Here is an 18,094-nt window from a genome sequence, read left to right as displayed (position 1 = left end):
ACAGATTAATAAACAGTAGCAAACTGGAGCTCAAAGTGTACGGTTTAATTGCACAGCACGAAGACCATCCGAAAATTCACACAAATATTTTACGTGAGATGTAGACCTAAGTCTAATAAGGTTCATTATGGTAGGTTGAATTATGTTCTTGTATACACTCAAACTTTATTTACAAATTTTCCCTCTGGCCTTAGTATGAAAAGGTATCAAACACATCGCTAGTTTTGCAAAGTTAATATTTGGTCATTGCAGGTTATTGAGTCCATCAATCACAGAAAAGCTCCAGAACATTTGTTGGGTTTAAAGATTCTTTTTGTCTGTATCAGTATATTGGTACCAGACATGCATAGTTAATCAATTGCTATTTCATTTATTGAACGTTTATTACAAAGTCAATTCTCTAACAGTAGATTCGAAGACAGGATCTTTTCTCTCGAAAGCAATTTTTTTCTCACGCTTTGTTACATTTTCTTTGTACTTTCTTAAATTTCTTTCTTCTTTCATTAACTTTTGTCATATTGAAATATGCGGTTTTCTACAACAAACAAACCATGGCAATCGTCCGATCAGCCCGATAACAAGATCAAGACCTTACGTGGAAATTCATTTCAACTCAACTGCTGAAGATGCCTTTGATACCAGCACGGTGGAATTTACGGTCTGGCTCAAATGGAATGTTCCCAAATTCTACGAAGTAACCGGCTACAGCGATTCAACCACAGGACGTAGAACCTACCCGTGGCAACACATCGCGGAGACACTTTTTTTGTGAGAATCAGAGAATGTGCCCAGTGTTAGCTTAAACTAAATCGGGATTCCCGGTAAATCAGGGTCGGTTGTTCACAGGAGCAGCAGGCCAAAAAGATCCTAACGATAGACTTATACCTACAATTTCTTTAAACACGCTATACGTTGGTACTTTATCCACTGAATCTAAGCACAACAAACAACCAACTTTACGCCCGCGCGGTGAAAGTGAAATTAGTTCCCTTTGGCAAAGTTCATCGGATGAAAGAGCGGTTTGGTAAACAGTGGAATATATTGGCCACAGCGGACGGAAGGAACTGTGGAAACACAAGGACGGAAATGGCTCTAGCAGCACCGGTGGCAACTAGGAAAGCAATTAGTTACAATAATCGTGCGAAATGTGTAACTAGACAGGCGGAAACTGTGCAAATACGGGAGGTCCCTGCGTGGATATTTCCAAAATCATCCGGAAAACCCGGCCAATAATGCTAGCGAGGATGATGATTATGGTATGGAGGTGTGCGATGAAATCGTTTAATTGATTGGCTTTTCTTTCACGCTCGTTTACCGTTCTGATGAAGCGCGAAACGGCAGAAAAGCAACATCAGGTTTCGGTCCAATGTGCGGTCGGTTTTTCGTTCACACGCGACATTCGAAGCTCACGGGAAAAAACACCACGGGTTTTCCGCTCCCCGGCGGTGGCCTGTGGTGTTCCATCCATACATTGGCAGAGCACACGTGGAGATACTATATTTCTTCTTGACTGCTTTCTTCGATGTGCTGTCGTATCGTTTCCCAGAACGCCGCGTAAATGTTGGAGTACTGTTCTTAGGAACACTCGCCACACAGCTGTAAATCATAGTGATGGGTTCAATGGAACGGTTAGTTCTCGGTATGAAGCTGTTACTATGCCACTTGTCAACTCGCTCGACGCGATCAGACCGTCGGTGGACGAAGGATTATACTAATGTATATTAGACGTTTGGGTGGGAATGGAAAAGCGAGGATACGTCAGTTCATTCGATCTTCGACGGTCTTTAAATATTTACCATTATACCTTCTTTCGAGAGATTTCTTTCGGAGAGAACCAACGCAGAACCGGCTCCGTTAAATGGAGTACGTCAATCCCGTGCACTTTTTCCTCGGCACGATAAATAACTCCCACGAGGCTTACACAATCCGAAACAGTACCATTAATGGTGAAAGCACGGCCGATATCAATATAAGCGTGAGTAAAGTCCGAGCTCCTCATAAATTAAACCGCGCAAACAAACCGTGGGCGTTCCGACGTCAAAATGCACATCCATAGCGTTATCTGTTGGCCGTTGGGTTTTTTGTTGCCGGCAAACAAATAAACATAAATCTTGACTAATCGGCCGCAAACACAGGTCAACTGTGCCGAAGTCGTCTGGAAACATTTGCCATCCATCTCTCGAAAGCGAAGCGATGGAAGCGAGCTTATTTAGACGAGCGTGTGCGAATGCGTGGGATTCTATTTGTTTTAATTTATATATTCAGTTTTCATGAAACGGTACGGCTGATTCGTATCGGCTTAGTCAGCTATTTAGGTACTGCTGCTAAGCCGATTATCATCGATGGTGCGAACGAATGGTATGGACGAATGCGCAAATCCTGTTGAGTGTACACTTAAAGCCAAATATAAAACATGGAAACTTTGGATTGAACCAAAACTTAAAATCCCATTCAATCGAGACAAACGAAATGGATCAATTAGGCTACTTTGAAAACAACAGAGGTAGACCATTTCGTTCCAATTAGTTCGCTTCGAAAGTGAACAACTTGTGCCTGTGGCGTTTGTCGAATAAACCACTTTCGAGGCTCTTCAAGCGGTGCTCCAACCTGGCGCAAGCTCTGCAAACAAACGTTAGCTGGAACAACAGCATTCGCAAAAGGCATGCCGGCTAACTTTTTACTGGCCGGATTTGAAGAGGAATCCGAAAAGAAATGATGAAAATTCCACCCCCCCCCCCCCCACCTCCCCCTCCACCAAAAAAAAACAAAGGAAACATAACGAGAATGCGAAGCGCAATGAATAGAGCGAGAGTGAATTCAGCCTCCGTTGTTTGACAACCTGTATTTTTTTTTCTTTCCACCGCTTGCTTTTCAAAAGTATGCCCCAAGACGAAAGTACTGCGACAAAACTTTGGCCCCAAAGCAGTGCAGTGTGCAATGGTAGAAGGGCAGAAAAAGAGCGCCACGAAAAACAAAATACAGAACCGAAACTGGAAAAGCGAAAATATTCCGATATTCCTCATAGAAATTCAAGTGGAGAAAGTAAAGGCCGATGGGACCGGGCGATAGGGTGGATAGGGATTCGTTTTCTTGCTCACGCGGCGTGTACTTTACTTCCGGGGCCGAGTTGCCTTCCGATCGGCGTACTCATTCAGCTGTGAAGATTTTCCTCGCTACGGTTTCGCCCTGGACCAATGTTCGAAAAAGCGAGCTGCGAAAGCGGAACAGGGCAAAGGTAAGGAAAGTATCGTTAGCCGTTTGTGCCATTCATCTACTACACAAACTTGTACAAAAGAAAAACATCGAAAGTGTGCCGGGACCGGAACGAGGCCAAAGACAGCTCCTTTCGTGTCCGTACAAACGGAACGCACAGTTGGACGCTCACTAGCGACATAGAATTCCACTCAAAGGAAAACGCTTCCATGTCGGGGTAACACAACCGGCGAGCATTCCATGCGGCTCTTCCATCTCCTAAAGTCCCCAGGGGGACAAGCATTGTAGCTTCGCCTCCCCTGCCGCAAGGAACCTTCGTGCCTCATCGATTCTTTCGTGGTCAGGTGAAGCTTTTCACTTACGGCTCTTCCGGCGCCTTTTGCAGCTTCCCCTGAGCGAAGTGACACGGAGCGACAGGATGTAATTTTTCTTTTGGCAACTTTAATTTATTCTCGTTTGCGGCTCTTCCGGCAAGGATATTTTCCTCATTGTAGCATGCTGAATGAATTAAGCAGTCCAGCAGCAAGGAATTGGGCAGCGTGCCGCATTCATCAGCGTCCCCGGGGTTCCGGGATTGTCACCGAATGTTTCCTTTCGATTCGAAGAAATATACTTTCAGCACGACGCATTTCGTATTGAGAAAAGGGACTCCGAAATAATGGAAACTAGCATGGCGTTTGCTGGAAATGAATTATTTGAATAACAAATTATGTTATTGCCTCTAACTTTCGTTACTGATCGATAATAGGGCCGGTACGGTATAAACTTGACCCGTAAACCTGTGGAAATAGCCTGTGGATCATGAAACATTACGATATGCTGGAACTTTACATCCTTTTGGGACCTCATTCACACAAACAATGTCAAACTATGTAAGTGTGAATTCACTGATTCGTTTAAGTAGTTCAACTTTGAAATCAATCGTAAAGCAGCCCATTAATGATCACAATTATTAGATAATAGTCGAAATTTGACTTAGTTCTAACACTCTGACATACACACCACCATTGTAATACTTAGCTTAAAGTTACAAACAACAACATTGATCACATTCAACATCTGAAAAGAATTACCGAGGCTATCTTATGGGCAATGTCGCATGGCACGGTTACAAGTAACATTTACGATCTTTAAGATGGGATAGGACGATTTTATTTTTTCAAGAGTGTTTAAAAAGCTTCAAATTCAATTAGATTACATGAAAAAGAAAACAATTTCACTGTGATACAAACATAGAAGAATAAAAACAAATGAATTCCAGTTCCGATGGATTATATATATTTTTTTAACATCCATTGTGCTTGAAACCTGTTTTGTCATTTTGATAGATTTAATAAATGTTTCGATTAATCATGTTTTTAAATTTTATTCGTCTGCTTGATGGTTTGAAAGATACAAAGGGTATCAGATAATATGGCACAACTGAAAATTCATAAACAACGTGTATCGGGACTACTGCTTATTGAGAACTTGGTTCAAAAATTGCTTACTAGAAAGGGTTCGTGGGCAAATCGTGAGGTTGTATTAAGTTTGCATTTGTATAGCTTTACTAAAAGTTAACACATAACGTCTAGGCAAATGTGATCTACTCGTTGCGAAAAAAAAAAACCCGTGGGCTGCGAACACACGCCGTCGAGGTGGTAAGTCCCAACGTTCATGGGCCGATTTTCTAACGGTTTCTACACCTTGTACATTACTGTTGAATAATGGGCAACGTTGGACTATTTCGATTATTTCCATCAATAGTGATTGTGTCAACGGCAATCGAATTAATTCGACGAAAGAAATGTTATTTTCCTCCAAGCGCATCGGAAATGTTTCGACCAGAGAGTTCCCAAAGAATTTGTTGAAGCTGCAGCCACAGAAGACAAACAGATTCCCCGGCGTTGAATCAAATCTAATTTTCTATCACACATTTTTCCCGATCGTGTCGTAGATTGTTCGCTTCAGAAATTCCCTTTTTTATTCGGCACCTTGTTGTCTTCCTTTTCACATCCAATTTCTGTCCATACAATCTCTATTCCTTACGGCTGCTTCCTTGCGCTTTGTTATTGCGTTTGCAGTTTTTAGGCTTCCATCTGCGGCAGCTCACGAAAAGCGATTATATTATGATAATGATAATAATAAAATCACATTGCTACACATCCGAACGTGCCCGACGGTATGCGTCACCGTGGACGCCATCGTTTCCAGCGCAAGCACTTTGTGCGAAGTTTGATAAAAGGAACTGATGCGAAAACGAAAATTGGTGCCATGTAGCCGGCTATGGAGACTTTTTCAACACTTTAACGTATTGTAACGAAAAAGTCGAGCAACGGGCGTCCACGGTGACATGAAACTAATATCGAATCCAATCACCAACATGGGCTTCTTCTCGAAATCGCTAACTGAACTTTTAGATGCAGTTTACGTACACCGAAACCGTGTAGGAAGCATGGAAAAGCATGACATTTGAAGTATATTTTCATTGCCTTGAGTTTTTCGAAGAGACTTATTTCCTACCACTATTTTTTTTTATTTCGATTTTCACCAACACAAGCACAAGACGCTTCAAAAGAAATTTGGGTTTTTCGATGTTGTTTTGGTAGCTTGATTGAAAAATTTACTTGATCACCACTTGTTATGATATACCAAACGATATCTATATCTCTATGCTCGGTAGACCAATGGCTTGATGACTTTACAAATTTATCTTTGTCAGAAATTTGTTAAAAATTTATAACAACACACATAGTCACGATTCTTTAAACAACAACTGGTATAACTTAGGTCAAATAAGTTTTTTACTTTAGAATCTAACGACAAATTAAATTGTAGAGACGGAAAATCAGTTTGCGCAAAGAGTTGAAAAATTAGTAGTTCGTACAAGTGGACACGGACACGAAACTAATGCTTTTGTTCCATTTTCCGGTATTGGATGGATGTCCTTGGCCTGAAATAACATAGTTTATTCAGCCAAAGTTTCGATCTTATTGGAAGTGACCTATGTTTCGTCATGACATGATCGTCAAAGAGCCTTGTACGGAATTCTGTTAGTATGTTTACTGGCATTGTATAACTTTTACTTTTTTCTGACAAATTATTACCTTCATATTGGATCGGGAGGGGCGTACCTCAACACATTTTTGCCCTTCTGGTTTTAATTATTTTTCTCAGCTTTCAGTTTTTTCGCATGTTTGCTGATTATGCTCGTTACGGTAGTTTGTCTTGTAGGTTTGAAGCACCTCGTAAACCGATATTTTCGGTGACATCCTTACTTTGGCCAGCTTTGAACAGGACCACTCCGAATTTTCTATTTTTGTTTGTACAAACTTCGTTTTCTTCTTTGTAGTTCCCTTTGACGCTTTTACTTAACGCTATCAACTGCAAAGCTTAACGCTTCCTCCCTAAAGTACAAATAAAACATTATCAACAAGTTTTGTCATGAATCACTATTTGTTAAGAAATTGTACAGAGCTGACGGACTATTTCAGTTACTTTGGGCCTTTGTTCCTGTTTTTTACCTGGTCTTGTCTTTTTTTGTTGTCCTTGTTCATAATATACTGTTTTTATGATAGTAATAATTTACATCTTATTTTACCTAGTCAAAACTCACCATGCTTTTCGAGTAATAATTAGTTATCCGATATCATATGCAATACGATATAGCATTAAATTTGCTAGGGTGAATTATGCGTATACTATCAAAAAGTAACATGATCAACTATCCGAATCTCCTATCGTGATAACGTATACTCATCGAATGAATGATGATACAAAATATTCATCGATCTTCCCCTACTGAATGCGTCGAAAACTGTTATGAAAAAAAACATAACACCATTCATCTATGCATTGTAGCAGGTATTTATCATGATTACAGCGTTATTCAAAAGCGACAAATTGTACAGAAACTATAGAAGTTGAATAGTCTTAAAAAATGGGTACTGACTCAAGGTCACTTTTTCTAGATGTAAAATAAAGGACTTGTCACAAGTTGCCTCACACACATACATACCATTTCTTACGCTTCATGAGCTTCCATATGGGTTGATGAGTAAACCTGTAGCAATTATCATGGTAAATTAATGCTTATGATAGATAATACCACAAATTGGTAACATCATGGTTACGCTCGGCTTCCAACCGACCTGATTGCATCGTCCTTTTCCAGCGTATCCGATGGGAGCGATGCAAAGGACAATTACTTGCCTCATCGCCGGCTGCCCCTTTCCGGCACGAGCGACCAGGCGCCTCCATTCGGCCACAATTCTACCGATTACGATGGATACGGCCTATCAGTGACAAGCATTATCTTCATCACAATCAAACTGCGTCACCCAAACTGCGACACATGCCGGCAGGACTTTGCCTCCCTCCCTCACAGTGGTCTTGTTTTTTTCCGAAACTTTCCCCCATTTTTTGCCTCCATTGGCCGACACACACACACACACACACTCTGGGAAGGGCAGTCAAGGCGGTCAAGGCACAAACCATTGTGTGTTTGTGTGGCCAACGTGCGAGGCTTGCCGGAGATGATTGACCACTTTCTCGCTGGGTAGCTGTTTGTGGCAGGCTCACAGCGGGATAGGGAGCCCGAGCTGGGACAAATTCGAAGTACTGCGGCACAGTACAATACAAGAAAAACAGTGGCATACACTCGTAATCTCCTCAAATAGCCTTCACAATCCCGTTGCGTCGGGTTTTGTATCTGGTTGTTTTGCTTTCCTCCTCAAGCATTTTTCAACCGATCCCTGAAACTGTCGTTCACAAGGGCAAAGTTTGTGTGTTCCCTTATGTCAGAGGGAGGGTGGGCAGAAAATCTGTTTTTCATTCGGTAGAAAATACCACAACAAACAAATTTCCAACAACCTGCCGCTGACCTTCAAAGAAACGCGGCAACTTTCTTCGAGGAGAAACTTTCCGCTCGGGAAAATAACGCCACTCCCAACGGTAGTCTCAGATGTTTGTCCAAAGGCCGCCCAAGAAAACGTTCGAAACAGGTGTTCCAAACGTGATTTTCCCCGTTTGCCACCATGTTTTGTTCGTTCGTCGTATTTTTTTCACATATTTGCATCTCTGTTTGTACCTGCTCGACGAACGGTTTGTTCATTCCGTGGCAAAAGTCTTTTGGGAACACAGCTGCACAAAACAAGAATTCTTCCGCGTTGCGGTGAAGCACTTAATTGAGCTGTTTTTTTTTTGGCAAGCCACGGATGCTTATGGCTTCTTTTTTCAATACAAATTCGGAGCACACATTTTCGTAGGTTTTTTTTTCCTTCGTCGACCACCAAACCCACGGTATTGTTGTCCGCGCTGCTAAGGCAATGTATCTTTTTCTTCCCTCAAAAGGCACTCTCGATTCAAACACAAAGTACAGGAAGTGGTCTTAAAGAGCGGAAATTCCTCGACAACCCACTCGACCACCGCTTTTCGCACAACCACAGTCAGTTCTCCTGCATATCATACGTTCATTCCGTGCCGGATGACGAACCCGTGGAGCTGGCCGAGGACTGCGTGGAGCTGCCGGAAGACGAGCTGCCCGTTTCGCTCGGTTCGGCCGTCGGTGGTTTCGATTTCTTTTTCCGGCTGCCGGTGGCACTCTTCTCGTGGATTATCTCAAACCCGGCCGTCTCGGATGTTCCGTTTCGCGCCCGTTTCCGCTGCTTGTGGCGCGCCTTCGCTTCGATTTCGTCGTCGCTTCGATCGCTGTCGATTGGTGGTGCTGGGGGCTGCTTCTTCCGTCCGCTTCCGCCCGATTTTCCATCGGGATGACGGGCCGATTTCCTACGGAGACGAACGGGAGAAACGTCATCAGAGAAGATGAGATCTCGCTGGCGCGGATGGACGGGATCATATGAATTCATTTGCAAGGGGCATAAGTGTACGCACACCACCACGTGCAGCAGCGGCTGCTGGAGTGAGTCCACCGTTCACCGGTGGAAATTGCTTTCCACAAGTGTAGCTCCTCTCTAAGCGCACATTGTTGAGCCGTCTCCGGGCCAGAGCTGAACAATCCCACACGCGTCGAGGGTGGGATTAGCAAGAAGCACAATCATAAAACGGTATGCTGTAGGCTCAATGGCATCCTTCGACACTGAATTGTGTGATGCCCCGAACATTCCGCTACCGCTGGTAGCGTAAACCTTCTGTACATGCCTTGGCGTAGCAATCTTGTGCCATATGTACGTTAATTTGCTTCCCAGCGCAAGGGGGAGGCGAAAACCAGATAGCGACACGATTATGGCACAGTAAAAGGGATATTTTTCTCTATTAATATTAATCCTAGCGCCGCCCTTTTATCTGCCCTTTCTTTATCGAATTTGGCCGGAGGGGTAGGGAGGGGTTTTAGGTCAACCACAGTGCAACAATTGCCACGGCCGCTCGAGCAAGATTGGATTTTGTTGTAGCACCGTGTTGTTTGGCACTTAAGCTCGTATGATGAACGGTCGACGAGATCTTTTTGGGATTTTGTCTTCCGGAATTCAATATAACGAGTGTTTATCGCTGCTCGGCGTTTGAGAAGCGGTTGGTCTATAAAAAATGGTCTGAGTTTTCTTAGTGCTTATTTGATAAAGACTATTATTTTGAAAATTCAAATTGGACTAATGCTACCTCAATGTTATCTCGAAGCCCTGACCAGTCGTTTGTCAAGGTAAAACAAAATATTTCAAATTACAAACTTTGCATGAATAATAATAATAACTCGTTTATTTCGGTTTTTATTTGTTTGTTGTTTCTGCTTTTTTAATCTTTATCTGGCACAATCAAATGCTTGTAGTATTTTGTAGTATTTTCCTGTACTGCTGAATAATATTGTTGTATATAGATTGTTTTAAAAGGAGAAACCATTTAGTTGTTGCAATGCCAATAGTTTTTATTGTAGACCTCAACATAACAACAAGATGCCTTTTTGAATCAAATTGATTGATACGTATTAAAGGCCATTTACGCGTACCATTTTTCCGAAGAATTAGGAAATGACAAGAGTTGTAGGAATTACGATTCAGATTCATGAACCTATACCTTCTTTACTTCGGTTCAGAGATTCCTTTATCTTTCAATGAGAGATTCATGAGTTTTAAAGATTTACTCATGTTAAAAGAATAGACAAGTAAAAAAAAAAACTGTTTGTCGCTTGTTTAACAAATATGAAGATTCATCAAAGATACATGAAAGATTCATGAAGTTTCAATAAGGTTTCGCAAGATTCGTCATTGTTCAAAACATCCTAACGAATGCCAAAAGATTCATGTATCAGTATGAATGAATCTCCTTTAAGATTCATAAGTCCCAACAGTAGAAATAACTTTTGAAACAGGTATTTCTCCTAAATTATCTCTCTTTTTTCCATGCCATTTACTATGTGTCATTTAACATATAAATCCAGTAGGTTGTAAATAAAAGATGATTGCCCAAAAATGATGGAGAACGATAAAAAAGCGTTCTTAAATTTCATAACATCGCAAACGTGGGGAACACCAAGTGCCACCAATCCAATCCTCTAACATCATCTTTTCCATGTGACACAAACAGTAACCTTTCTTGGCATGTCAAGAGACAAGATACCATGACCTATCATCGCACAAAAGGTCACCCATCGCTGACGCGTCACAAAAACTAGGACCAGAACACAAAATAAGAAGAAGAAAATAAAATGCCACCAGCCTGACTGAAACCGTCGGGAGATTTACAAGTGTCCCGTTCAAACCGCTGGGACTGGTTGATCAATTGCAAACCATCACCGGCCCAGGCCGAAGGAAACCCAGCACCTAGGGGAGGCAAAACCTAGCGCACACTTTGCGAGGACCTCAAAGCTCCCCTAGCCCCATCCCCCATCCCCCTGCCCTGGAGTGGAACATTTACCTGTCCTTCGACTCCTTCGGCCGGCGCTCGAGTGGTTTTTCGGTGTCCGTGTCGCCACCACTGGCCGGCGGTGGCGGAGGTGGCGGTGATGGCGGGCAGGGATCGTCCCCCCCATCCGACTCAGCCCCGGCCCGTGACCTGGGCGTCTTCCGCAAACGCCGCTGCTCGGCCGTCGTCTGACTGCTGGCCGTCGAGTAGCCAGTGTCCTTGCGGGACGAGGACGACCTGCGTGCGGTACCGGGGGTGGGGGCGAGACAAAAATGGGATAAAAATACGGAAGAAACAGCAACCACTTGATAATACTGAACTGCCGAACGGAAGAGATGCTAATCACGATGACGATGGCGCGCGAGGCGATCTCTTGGCCTAATAAGGTCAAAACGCGCAACAGTGTGGCATGCCGTCATGGTGATTAATTGTGCGTAATTAATTGCATTCGCTGCCGTTCCGGGCGCTTCGATATGAAACATCTGCACCGAAAGACGAGCGGGTCCTAGCTTGAAATGTTCGACACTGTGAGGGCAGTTAGCTTACCGGTGTTTCCTCGAATGCTTGGAATTTGACTTCTTGCCCTCGTCCAGATCATCGTCGACGATGTCGGCCACTTTTCTGTGGAGATGAAGTAAAAAGAACAGAATAATTACTAAATTGCACCAAATAGAAGCTAGTAGTTAAGTTGGTTAAGTTGGACACGATGGTGGCATTTTCTGGACAGTTCTACCCTACTTAATTTCCCAATCTTCTTCTCAGTAGCTTTACATGAAAAAACTGTTAAAAATCCCAGTTGATAAAGTTGTACCGTAACGAATTACTGTGGCATTCCGTGACGTCAATAAACCTCACGATCTAGCTTTGGTCCGAAGAGTAAAACCTCTCGAATGTGGCCAACGATGCCGTGGCCAGATAAATGACACCACCGTTCGAAAGTCTTCCGTGTAAGCTTCGATGGACCTCGCTGGCCGTTTAGACGGGAGTTAATTCCGGTAGCTATCAAATGAAGAAAAGTGCCACTTAAAGCCACTGGGCTTAATGGCATCGATGTGGGCCAGCTGTGCCGGTACCACTTTTCCACAAAATGGCGTTCCGAAATTAAACAGTTTGGTCGAGTTTCTGGATGGGCCGAGGAAAACGCACCTGCCCCGGAGCGAAGTGCAATAACCGTTAAAAAAATGCACATCAGCTGGGGTGCACTCCGGGGAGCAAGGGTACGAAATAAAGAAATCGATGTGCACAACCAGTGTGCTCTGAACTGAAGGTAAAGTTCGTTCGCCATCTAAGAGAACTTCGCCAAGAGAGCAAGTGAACCGGTTTATTGTGATAGTCACAATAAAACGCCACCAAACGACACCCGGAGTCCCGGCTGCACTTGCAGCATGCAAGAGTTTTACCGGCTCTACCAGAGGATCAATGCTAGTGAACAGTTAGTTGCTCTGCCACTGGCAACTGCAGCTGTAAGCACACAGAACTTCCTCCGTCTACAAACAAACATTTTTTTAAAGTTGTCCTTGGAAGCTGACTCTTGCAAAAACACACAAGGAATTAAAAATGAAAATACTTTTCTCCAACAAATGAATCAAATTCTCGCATGGCGAAGTTTCTAAAGTATATGTAGAGTAGTTATTTGAAACGTGAAAGTTATTATTCAACAACAGAAGAGCATCCAAACCATATGTGGAATCAAAAGACTACACATTTTTCGAAAAGTTACCAGAGAAGTCTGCATGCATGCAAAACAAACGAAGGAAATAATCATATGTTTATAGCTTTTGAATAGGACACCCGTTTGAATGATTGGTTTACCATAACATGTCTTATTTTGATTGTAAAAGTTTGTTGCGTTACTGCCAACAAAATAGGAAAAGAATCGCGTCATATAACACGAAAGGATTCGAAACAGGTGCAAACTTTCAGTGTTTGCGCAACTGCTCTTTTTTGTTTGAATCGACGAGTACAGTGTAAAATTTGAGTATATTCTAATTGCATACCTTGTGTGAATTGTATTGCAATATTTTAAGGTAATCTATGAAGTTTTATTGCTTTGGAACTTCTAAACGCTAAAGGCGCTTATAATCTGATTTTCATTTAGTACTCAACACTAGCATTTATTTATTATTGCGCTTTTGTGCATCAATTTGTAATTTTCCAATAATGTTTTGTATTGGTATCTGTGCTTGTAAATGCTGAACCAATCTATGTGCTATAGCTCCATGTATTCGAAACTGAACTCCGGTAATCTTTTTGCAAATTATGAAATCCACAAACTCGATACGGAAAACTCTCTTCATCAAATACTTGATAAAGTTAATGGTGATGACGCAGTATGAATTTTAAATGTGGGAACTCCGCCCTTTTTAATACACTAGCGGCTTGGGCAAACATAATCATACATGATCAAACGTTCCTTCAAGCAGACGAAACTTCTCGATCCAAAACAAATCCCAACGTTGGGGTAGGCGGTTTCGCATAGCGAAATTTCATCAAGTTTCATCTGCCCAACATCCTCCAGCTTGAAAAGATTCAATTTCAAACCCAGAACCGCCGGCACTTGTTCCGCACGTCCAACGTCAGGCCGAAAGGGGGTTTGCGGAGGAAGCAAATCGAATCATAGGTTTATTTCCGCTATCCGTGCCACTATTACCATATCATCTGCTGCCAGCTTGAGAAATGAGCCTTTGGAGGACTCTACCTTTGCGCCAGTGAAAGTTGGCGATGAGTTTCGACTTCGCACGCCTATCTCGAGCAATAATAATCCTTTCCCATACGCCGAGGCAAATAATCGATACCGGGCCCTTTCCCCTGGGTATCTCGGGAATGGCAAATCGCGTCAAAAAACGGGCCCCAACCACACACCGGTCGCCATTGTGCGTCGACCGGAAAAGCCATTCCCGGAACGACTACGACGACGGTTCGATTCCTCAATCGGTACCGGAAGCTGGTTCACGCTGGAAGCGTGTCGTTCACCGGTTCGGCCGGTGACGATGGCCTAGTTTTGGGCGGGTTCCATTCTATCGCTCGCCTCGGAACGGTGGTAGGTGGTCGTTGGATGGAATGATTAATGTTTGTTGCCGAGCCATTTGCGTAGAGTGGAGAATTTATGCGCCTTCGAGATTCGCATTTCCCGCCAACCCGAGTTTACATTCGAATTCGCCCAGAGGAAGGTGTGTGTGTGTGAATAAGTGTTACGATTCGCAGAATTCGCTCACGAATGCCAACGTGACCGTCTGTCAACCGCCGTTCAGGGCTGTTAGGATACAAATGGCATGCAATTAGGGACTGCTGCGAGACAATGTTATCAAGTGGATAATTCATTCTGAGGCACCATTTAAAGGTTACGAAAATCGTGTTCATGGTATTTTTTAAGTCCATTCAAGTCTCCTGGAGCATTTTCGGTGTAATAATCTTCTTAAGCAACAAACGCCTCGAGGAGCCACCTTCTTTAAACATTCGCAATTAATTAATGAAAACTAACTTCCTACCGAAGCCATAGCCCGAAGCCATTCGTCCAAAAACTTTCTGCTTATTATTGTGCTCTTCACAACGGTGTGAATGGATGTTTCGGGGCACGAATACATTTAAAATCCCTGTGTTACTTAAAGCTAGGATTCGTTTCCTTTCTGCACCTTCCTATCAGCTTTAATGTTATGTGAAACAGAAATATTTGTGCCATTTGTATACATTTACACGATGTGCGATACTCATTTTCTTTATCAACTATTTCTTTTCTTAAATCAAGAAGTATTTTGTAAAGATTGTTTTTAGAGATTTAAAAGATAATAAAAGGTATCGTGGACTTATCACGCAAGGTATCAAAATAATGTGTTTTTTAAAAAGGGCCTCTATAAAGAAAATGTTTTCATAAGCACTGGATATCTATACAATATTTGTTTGTGCAATGATGATGATGATGTCACAACGTTTTTTGAAGTAGTATTTCCATGTTGCACATAGTTGCACATAGTAATTTTTCTTCCCAAACAGTTTTATGTTTAGAATGTTTTTATTTTGTCAAAAAAGGATCGTTTTTGAGTTGCTTAAGTTCACACTTTAAAATTTAAACGTATTTTTGTTAGCGTATCGTATTACCACATTTATCCATACCCGTTCGTTTAAACAACACCTACTGAAGGTGAGAAATGTTTTGTTAATTTTGAGTAAAAGTATTCAAAAACTATACTTTTGAAAACTGATTATTTTTTAAAATTATAAAAGAAAAATTTATCAAAATATTATTTATTTAAATTATCATGTTGCAAACTTGACCGGTTCTGCTTCGAACGATCTTTTTAAATTTGTCTTAAAATTTATGAAAAAACTTTCATAAAGAAAAATTTAAAAAAAGTTCGTAGAATAGAATAATTGAGGTTTTCAATCACCTTTTCGCTGAACATGGCTTCCAACGCGCGCCGTGGTTTCTCAGAGACGAGGAAACAATTAAGGATTAAACTTACCTTCTGCTTATTTTGCGCTGCTTCTGGTGACGTGCCCCGACCGTCGGTTGTTCCACCTTGCCTCTCGCCTTCAGCCGCTGCTTCGTGGCAGCCGCTTTTCGATTCTCCGAATTAACCACGTACAGCCGATAAAGCTGAAGTAGGATAACGAGCGTATTTTTACCTGATAGGAGGAAACAGATCAGCACAAAACGGAAAAGTCAACCCTGGAAAATGGGGGCATGCAGGGCGAGCGGGGGGAAGATAGATTGTTTGTCCGGACCCGTCGGACGGTGGCTGATGGTCTCGGCACTTCCGATACTCACAGGTGAAGAAGATGTTCATGTACGTGATGATTTTGTAGTGCACGATGATGAGCAGACGGAAGGTGAGAAATGGCGCGTCCTGTAGGAGGATGTTGAGCGCTATGCCCCAAACGTCGATGTTGCAGCACGCCACGTTGCAGCAGTTGGCATCGTCGGCCGCGTCCTGAGCGCTCCCACGTGCTCCACTTCCGCCACCCCTCGGCTTCCGGGCGCGCGTTGCCGAAAGGACGATGGTGAACTGCAGCAGCGACCAGGACCAAATGCTCAGCGTCAGCAGCACCAGCACCGGTTCGTTCGCTATCTTCGCGTCCTTGAACGAGTCGAAAAACTCGATAATGTCGGCGGCCGTCCCGATATACACGAGCAGCAGCTGGCTGAGCTGGTCCCGGGTTAGGTCACCCTTCGGTAGCATCCAGCGGCCGATGATGAGGACCAGCATGAGGAACTGCTCGATCAGCGTGACCCACATCTCGGCCGTCAGCTGGATGTCCGGCAACTGGATCTTGACGCCGAGCATCTTGTTCAGATCCTTCAGGTCCTTGCCGACCGTGGCGGCCAGGTTGATCGTTTCGTTCAGCATCTGATCCTGGTAGCGCGTCCGCTTGTCTAGCTTGTCCAGCTCCAGCAGCCATATGGCCGGCACGATGCTGGACAGGTACAGAAATACCGACGGGCAGAACCTACCAAACGGGGGCCAGGAAAATGGGGAAGAAATATTACCACCTGGCCAGCAACATGCCTCGATTTGTCATGATGAAGCGAAAATTTGTCTTCATAATAAAGCATTTAAACACGCCCGGATCGGCAACAACGGATGACCGAACATTTTTTAATAAAGCGTTAGAAATTTTCTCGTTTCCACGCGGTGATAATCCCAATTTATTTTTGAGTCCGCGCTTCCTGCTAACCGTCACCGTCACGAGAAAAACACGCACAGAAGATAATGGACTTACCCCCAGCATACAACTTCCCTATGGTTGCCAAAACTTTTGCAACATTTGCCCTTTGCCTAGCCATCGCAGCTTCGTTCGTAGAAAGCAACCGGATTACATTTAATCTAAATTTATGCCTCCCGCTTACCATTAGGGAAGTTTTGTCAGAGGAAACTTTCATCACGTGTTTTTGATGGAATTTCCCGGTACGTACGGGAAGTAATTGGGGAGGCGGTACCACGTAGCGTACGCATGGCCGGAGCGCAAACGTTCGTCCCGGGCGGATTGAGGATGGAATGAGATTTTTCTATTTCGGAAAAGCATTACGGCGGCTTGCAAACGGATTGAAGCTTTTCGCACGCATTCGAGAAGGATCGGTCCATTAGTTATTGATGCAGTAGGCTGTTTATCTTACGATTCGTTTGGAAAATGATGGAAATCGTTTTCGGTTTTTATATCGTCACAATGATATGCACAGTTCCACCAGCTTTTGCATTTCCCGAGAATTTTTCACAGTCTCGTAAAACCGATGCTTCGTTTCTGTCTTGGACGCCATGCCTCCCTCGAAACATACTGGAAACAAGATGAACCACACCTGACGAAAAATTCTCCACATGATGGTTGCGGCTGTAAGAAATTCAATTTTCCCTCACACAACATTTTCCCGGCTGGGTGGAAGGCAAAAACTTGTCGTCACGTGAGATGAACAACGTTATTTAGACACTTTTCTTCCCTCGCGAGCCTCTAAGGACGGCACGACACAACGTAACACATACAGAAGAATCTCGTCTTGAGTAAACCCATCATGGGTGGGAAAAAGAAACACTGGGTACAAAGTACACATGCAAAGCCACGCCGTTGGGAACCGTCGTGTGTCAACCGTCCTCCCTTTTGGGACCGGGGCACGAAAATGAAAACGCTGGGCAGGAAATTAGATTTTACGGCTACTATCTTTGGCTCCATCGGTTGCCAGCCCTATGTCTTACCAGCGCCATTCTTGGTTCTTTTTGATCGCCAGCGTAAAGATGCCTTCAATGAACAGCACCCCGATGGGCGCACACAGGCTCCAGTAGATGGGATCCTTTTTGTTTTGCGTCACCTGCCAGATCGCAATAAACCCGTGCGCGGCGAACAGAATTCTCGTCACCGTGGCTTTAAATGTGGCCAGCAGTTTTGCCATTGCTGCGACTGTTAACGGTCGCCCGCACTGATCGACCGATCGATCGATATAACGATGGTAGTTAACACTAGACCGTGCTGTTACACTGTTTAAAAATGGCTCGGAGATGGTATCAAAAAATTGACCAATTTCTGCAAACGACCCGGTTCGACTGAGGGCACGTCTATGGCG

The 18,094-nt window shown here is 43.4% G+C and overlaps 1 protein-coding gene across 1 annotated transcript; it reads right to left on the bottom strand.

The window, feature by feature from the left end:
* Positions 1–8,663: 8,663 nt before the first annotated feature.
* On the bottom strand, positions 8,664–17,923 carry LOC131262497 (transmembrane protein 26). Its single transcript, XM_058264516.1, has 6 exons — positions 17,730–17,923; positions 15,812–16,491; positions 15,507–15,669; positions 11,593–11,667; positions 11,059–11,283; positions 8,664–8,979 (listed from the first exon to the last, which is right to left on the bottom strand). Exons 1-6 carry the CDS (start codon positions 17,921–17,923, stop codon positions 8,664–8,666), a joined length of 1,653 nt encoding a protein of 550 aa, XP_058120499.1.
* Positions 17,924–18,094: the final 171 nt, after the last annotated feature.

Source organism: Anopheles coustani, chromosome 3 (assembly GCF_943734705.1).
Source record: "Anopheles coustani chromosome 3, idAnoCousDA_361_x.2, whole genome shotgun sequence".
NCBI classification, from domain to species: domain Eukaryota; kingdom Metazoa; phylum Arthropoda; class Insecta; order Diptera; family Culicidae; genus Anopheles; species Anopheles coustani.
The sequence above is the reverse complement of the archived record's forward strand: the minus strand, read 5'-3'. Positions and strand labels throughout refer to the sequence as shown.

Excerpts from the sequence above, each read along its gene's own strand:
- LOC131262497 (XM_058264516.1), bottom strand. The coding sequence starts at position 17,923 with ATGGCAAAACTGCTGGCCACATTTAAAGCCACGGTGACGAGAATTCTG. Across the intron at positions 15,670-15,811 it reads CATGAACATCTTCTTCACCT|GTAAAAATACGCTCGTTATC; the intron begins GTGAGTATCGGA and ends TCCTCCTATCAG. Across the intron at positions 11,284-11,592 it reads AAGCATTCGAGGAAACACCG|GTCGTCCTCGTCCCGCAAGG; the intron begins GTAAGCTAACTG and ends TACCGCACGCAG.